General features: G+C 38.2%; 1 protein-coding gene across 1 annotated transcript; it reads left to right on the plus strand.

The window, feature by feature from the left end:
• Positions 1-730: 730 nt before the first annotated feature.
• On the plus strand, positions 731-4,542 carry LOC110193225 (olfactory receptor 1f45-like). Its single transcript, XM_020964887.2, has 2 exons — positions 731-1,651; positions 4,471-4,542. Exons 1-2 carry the CDS (start codon positions 731-733, stop codon positions 4,540-4,542), a joined length of 993 nt encoding a protein of 330 aa, XP_020820546.2.
• The last annotated feature ends 2,608 nt before the right edge of the window (positions 4,543-7,150 follow it).

Genomic DNA, 7,150 nt, shown 5'->3' on the forward strand with positions numbered 1-7,150 from the left:
TACATTTGTTACAAGAGTTTTCTTTCTCTTTTTTCATTTCAATGCTTTGGATGGAGTGGAAGAAAAAGAAAAAGCTTGTTAATTGAAACAAATAAAATGTAATTAAAAATAAAATGAAATATGTTGGGAGAGGATGCTTATAGTCTCACAGAGTTACGTGAGGATATGCTAAAAGGTTAAGTACCTATGGTCACACAGCTAGTATGTGTGAGAGACTGGACTTAAGTAAATCTAGGGCTTCCTAACTCCAAGGCTGCCTCTCATTACCATTAATAGCTTGCATGAATTTCAAGAAAATCACTTAAGAGTGTAGAGGTGGAGTATAGAGGTATGAATGAGGGTGAGAGTGACACATTTAAATGTTTAACTCATCACAGGAATGTCACAGATATATGTCAGTTATGAACATTGTAAAGACTGTTAACAACACCAATTGCTAAGTGAGTTCATTGTTTGTTTCTCCATGCAAAGCAACTTACATTATTTCTTTACTTACTGCCTTAAAGTCAGTTCTGAATGCATGACCAAGTCCTCAATTCCCTGACATGAATATTTGATCATTAGTCTAAAGGATTAAACTAAGTAATCTTGCAGTTAAAATAATACCTAATGAAGAAACGTCTTGGATTTGGGGGCATGCAAGAAAGGTAGTTCCTAAATAAAGAATGTGAGTAACTATTAAAACTCTATCATCCTTTGTTGAGTGAGCTATGTTTTTCCTCTGGCAGATATGGACAGAGAAAACCAAACTGTTATCTCCGAATTCCTTCTCCTGGGGCTCTCTAGCCAGCCAGAACAGCAGCGAATTCTCTTCTGGCTATTCCTGTGTGTATATTTTGTCACTGTGATTGGGAACCTGCTCATTATGCTGGCCATTGGCTTGGATGTCCGACTCCACTCACCCATGTACTTCTTCCTGGCCAACCTCTCTTTTGTTGACATTTGCTCTTCATCAGTTACAATCCCCAAGATGTTGGTAAACCACATAACAAAAAGCAACTCTATCTCTTATGTGGAGTGCATGATGCAGATGTATTTTTTTATTACTTTTATAAACATGGATGGGTTTCTTCTGGTGGTAATGGCTTATGACCGCTACGTGGCCATTTGCCACCCACTTCACTACATCACAGTGATGCGCCCCAGGCTTTGCATCCTTCTGGTGGCCATATCCTGGGTCATCACTAATCTGCACGCCCTCTTACACACCCTACTAATGATTCAATTATCCTTCTGTGCTGACAACACTATTCCTCACTTCTTCTGTGATCCCTACCCAGTTCAAAAGCTCTCCTGTTCAGACACTTACATCAGTGATTTGATGGTGTTCACTGTGGGTGGGGTGGTGTTTGTTACCCCATTTACATGCATTGCCATCTCTTATGTCTTCATATTCTCCAATGTGATGAAGATCCCATCTACACAAGGAATACAGAAAGCCCTGTCCACATGTGGCTCCCACCTCACCGTGGTTTCGCTCTTCTATGGGGCCATAATGGGGATCTATCTGCGTCCCTCATCCTCATACTCAGCTGTGGACACAGTGGCCACAGTTATCTTTACTGTGGTTACCCCCATGCTTAACCCTTTTATCTATAGCCTGAGAAATCAGGACATGAAGGTAGCTCTAAGGAGATTAGTTCTTACAAAAGTGATTTTGCAAATGCCTTAGAAGCATAGAACTCAATTTAATTCAACAAACATTTAGTATCAATCAAACTGTTTATTAAGCACTTATTCTATATAAGGTCCTGTACAAGGAGCTGGGGCAACAAAGACAAAAATAAAACTATCCTTCCCCTCAAGAAGCTTACATTCTATTGGAAAAAATAAGATATATGTACATAAATAAACATAAAATATATACAAAGTAAACACATTAATTTCAGGGGGCATTAGAAGCTGGTAGTTTCAGGAAAGAACTCAAGTAAAAGATGGCATCTGAGCTGAGGTTTAAAGAAAGGCATTCTAAGGTTAGAATATAATCTTTTACAAAACTTCTGCTCTTTAGCCTGAAGGTGAATTATTGTATAGGATCTTACTTCTTATTAAAGTAAGTGATTCAGAAGTGAGGAAGCATGGAGGACAACTAATGCAAAGGCATAAAGATGGAAGATGGAATGATATGTATGAGAATCAGCAAGTAGGCAGGTTTGCTTGCAATGTAGGAGGTAAAGAGGACTAATGAGCAGCAGTATTCCCATTGTGGAAAAACAGGTGGGAGCCAGATTACAATGGACTTTAAATATCAAACAATGAAATTTGTCCCAGAACAGGGGTTAATAAACTTTTTGTGTGTGATGGGCCCCTTTGGCATTCTGGTGAAGCCTATGGATTCATTTTTCAGAATAATGTTAATGAATACATAAAATGCATAGGATTATAAAAGAAACTATATTGGGGAAAAGATATCATACATATGTGTGTGTGTATATATATACACACATACACATATACATGTATATGTGTGTGTATGTATATATATATGCAAGTATGTGTGTACATATATATTTTATTATTTACAGATCCAGGGCTCAAATGCCTGTCCTAGAGGGAGTAGAGAACCACTAGAAATTTTTGAACAAGGGAGTGCCATGGTCAAAGCTGTACTTTAGGAATATCACTTTGGCAATTGTTTGGGAAAATGGATTGAAGACATGAGAGACTTGAGGTAAGAAGATCTTTTAGAAGGTTATTGAAATAGTTGAGGTCAACTAGGATAATAGCAATGGGAGTAGAGAAATGGCAATGGATGTTAGAGATATTATGGAGCTAAAATTAGTAACACTTGGTAACTAATTGTGTATATAGAGAGTAAGGAAGAGTAAAGAATAAAGGATGTCACCAAACCTGAGTAAATGAAGTGATGGTGACACCCTCAAATGATGTCAGTTGGTCAATAAACATTTATTAAGTGCCTACTGTTTGCCAAGTACTCTGCTAAGTGTTGAGGATACAAAGAAAAATAAAAGATAGTCACCTCTCCCAAGAAGCTTACAATCTAACAGGAGACATAACATTCAAACTACTATGTACAAACAATCTATATGCAGGTTAATTTAGAAATAATGAACAGAGGGAAGGCAGTAGAATTAAGAGAGATAAGAAAAGGTTCCCTAAAGAAGGTGAGATTTTAGCTGAGACTTGAAGGAAGCCAGAGAAGCTGGAAGGCAGAGATGTCAGAGACTGAGTGGAGGAGGAGAAGGAGTTCTGTTTTGGAATGTACTGTTTAAGATCCATATCTTCACATGTCTTTGTGTATGCTCCTGGTCAACCTGTCCCTAGCAGACCTGTGCCTCACCTCCACCACAATGCCCAGCGGTCTCTATGTCCTAAAGACAGAACATCAGGACCCATGAAGCCTGCATGACCCTGGTCGTCTTTATTCTGATTGTAGGCACCATGGACAGCAATGGTTCAGCTACGTAATAGTCTGTCCCAGTGAGGTTTCAGCAGAGCTGAAAGGTCAAGAGGGGTAAAAATACAGAGGGCCTATAATGTAAACAGGGAAGGTTTTAGATTCAGAACAAATATTTCACACTTTAGAAAGGGTCTGAGGCTTAAATAGCTTCATCATATGATCAACAAAGATCAACAAAGAACCAGACAGCACTCATACTTTTGTACTTAGCTATTTACTCATCTGCACAAGACCCCAAATGTCTTTCTTTTGTATTTCCAATGTCTAGGAAATACAACTGAATTGAGACTGTTCACCATAAGTCAAGGTTGAGTACTTTATTGAAAGAAAGATTATCAAATAATAGAAGCTAGAACTCTCCTGCTTCCTTCCTTGAGATAGGAAACCTCAGAGCAAGACTCTAAAGTGTTAGGGAGGAGAGGCTTCTGTTAATACCACATTGAAGGTGATTGCCATGGCTGAAAGAGCACCACAGCACTAGCTGAAAAAAGTATTGTACCTGAAGGTAGTGTAATACCATCCAACCAGACCAGCAGCTACTGTAGCTGCACACAAAGAACAAGCCCAAGGAGTCCAATATATAAGCCTGTACAATAGAAACATCACTCCCTGAGAAGAGCCCAGTGACAGAGCAACCTACACGGTCCATTCGAGTAGCTACTGTCTATAGCAAAGTAGCTTGCCCAATCCTGTCTGACAGAAGCTCCCTAATGTCAGAGGGGTCTACCTAGATGAGTTCAAAAGCAACCAAGTTCTGTGAGGAGTCAGTGTAATAGCCAAACAAATTCCTTGCACCAGGCCTGCAGCAGACTGACCCATTGAGCTGAGACTAGATGACTTCTATGAAGAGAAAGTCCAACTGAGAAACCCATCCAGAAAGGATGCCCTGTGAGGATCCAGTCAAGCAGATCAGAAGAACTAGAAAATCATCAACCTCTATATCCCACAACAAACTTTTGGGATTTTTTTTTGTTTTTTTCCCACTTAATAGTATTTTATTTTTTTTCAAATTACATGTAAAGATAGTTTTCAACATTCACTTTTATAAGATTTTGAGTTCCAAAATTTTTTATTCTTCCCCCCTCTCCCCCCTTCCCAAGACAGCAAGCAACCTGATATAGGCTAACCATGTACAATCATATTAAACATATTTCTACGTTAGTCATGTGGTGAAAGAAGAATCAGAACAAAAGGGAAAAAACACAAGAAAGAAAAAATAGACAATTGTATGTATTGATCTGCATTCAGACTCCATAGCCCTTTCTCTGGATGTGGATAGCATTTTACATCATGAGTCTTTTGGAATTGTCTTAAATTATTGCTATTTCTGAGAACAGCTAAGTTTATCAAAGTTGGTCATCGCACAATGTTCTCCTGGTTCTGCTCAGTTCACTCAGCCTCAGTTAATGGAAGTCTTTCCAGGTTTTTCTGAAATCTACCTGCTCATCATTTTTTTATAGCACAATAGTATTCCATTACACTCATATACCACAACTTGTTCAACCATTTCCCAGTTGATGGGCATCACCTCAATTTCCAATTATTTATCACCACTAATAAAACTGCTAGAAATGTTTTTGTACATATAGGCCCTTTTCCCTTTTATATGTTCTCTTTGGGGTAAGACCAAGTAGTGGTATTGCTGGATCAAAGAGTATGCACAGTTTTATAGCCCTTTGGGCATAATTCCAAACTGTTCTCCAGAATGGTTGGATCAGTTCACAACTCCACCAACAATGCATTAGCATTCCAATTTTCCCACATCTTCTCTAACATTTATCATTTTCCTTTTTTGTCATATTAGCCAATCTGATAGGTATGAGATGGTACTTCAGACCACAGCAAACTTTGTGAGGACCCTCTGAAGAAAGAAAGAACAGAAAGCACCTGAAGTTCCTGAGTTGTAAGTTGCCTTAGCCATATGTATTCCCTACATGTGTGCCTTAATACCATTATACTTTGAATTCGGATCCACTGTTTTCCTCAATCTCTGGGCATATCTGTGAGAGAATGCACCCTTGGATTTGGGACAAATGTTTTAACAGTGTTCTTCCTGTGTCATTTGAATAAATGTTTTTGCTAGAATTGGGTCTACAGGATGATTTTTTAGGTAAAATACACTGGTGGGAGTGAATGAGCTAGTCTGTGGAGGGTAACCACCTACAAGGTTAACCATAGAATCCTGAAAATATTAGCTGTCATCCCTCTGAGGTTCCAATGTGCCAGGTCCAGTGCAAGTTGGGGAACCTCAAACTGGATGTCCTAAAAATATCTTAAACTCAATATGTCAAAAATTGAACTTGTTACCTGCCCCCTTAAGCCTTCATCTCTTCCTAATTTCCCTATTACTATTCAGAGCATTACCATCCTCCCAATCACCCAGGCTCAAAACCTAGGTATCATCCTTGATCCCTCCCTCTCTCTCACTCCATTCTCCTTATTCAATATGTTTCTTTTTTTCCCCTTGATGCATTTTAAAAATTGATTCACTTTATTCTGAACTTATGAACAAACAAGAATTTTCATAATATATTGGAATTTTTAAGAAGGTAATTCGCACATAAAATTGCAAATTTATTATGCACAACTTGTTGTTCCTTTAAAATATATAATAAAGTTATCATGTAACTTTCTTTTTTCCTTCACTCCCCCCTCCACCTTACAGATGGCTACCATTAGACACAAATATGTGTGTGCATGTATGTTTGTGTGTGTGTGTGTATACATATATTATCTATATAGTATATATAATATGTATATATATATATAAAATCATTCTATATATACTTCTATTTATCAGTTCTTTCTCTGGATGCAGATAGTATCTTCCTTCATAGATTTTTCATAGCTAATTTGTGCATCTATAATCATCAAAATTACTTAGTCACTCAAAGTTTTCTTAAAACAATATTGCTGTCACTATATACACTGTTGTCTTGATTCTGCTCATTTTGCTCTTCCTTATTTCGTGTAAGTCTATCCATGTTTTTCTAAGATCAATGAGTTCATCATTTCTTATAACATAGCAGTATTCCATCATGATCATATGCCACAACTTGTTCAGCATCCCCAGTTGAAGGGTATCCCCACAATTTCCAGTTCTTTGTTACCACAGAGATGCTATAAATATTTCAGAACATATAGGTTCTTTTCCTTTTTCCCTAACTGTCTTTGGAAACACACCTAGCAGTGGTATTGCTGGGTCAAAGGGTATAGGCATTTTAATTTGGGCATAGTTCCAGATTGCTCTCCAAAAGGATCAGTTCATACTTAGATCAGGTCACAATTCCACCAACAGTGAATTAATGTTCCAATTTTTCACATCCCCTCCAACATTTGTCACTTTCCCTTTAATCATTTTAGCCAGTCTTTTCTATAACACCCCCGTCTATCTTCTGACACTGTCACAACCATGGTACAGAGCTTCATCACCTCAAGCCTAGACTGTTCCAACAGTCTGCTGATTGGTCTTCCTGACATATGTCTCTCTCTACTCTACTCCATCCTCTACTCAGCTGTCAAAGTGATCTTCCTAAAGTAGAAATCTGATCACTAATCTGATCACTTCTCCTAATCAATAAACTGTAGTGGATCCTCTTTGGGGTGCTCAAACCCCTTCAAAACTCCCCTACCACCATTCCAGTTTTCTTATACCTTACACCTCACCATGTTCTCTTTGATCCAATGACATTAGCTTCGTTGCTATTCTTCATACAAGATACCCCATCT

Source organism: Phascolarctos cinereus, unplaced genomic scaffold, assembly GCF_003287225.1.
Source record: "Phascolarctos cinereus isolate Bilbo 61053 unplaced genomic scaffold, phaCin_HiC Scaffold_2;HRSCAF=192, whole genome shotgun sequence".
Taxonomy (NCBI): domain Eukaryota; kingdom Metazoa; phylum Chordata; class Mammalia; order Diprotodontia; family Phascolarctidae; genus Phascolarctos; species Phascolarctos cinereus.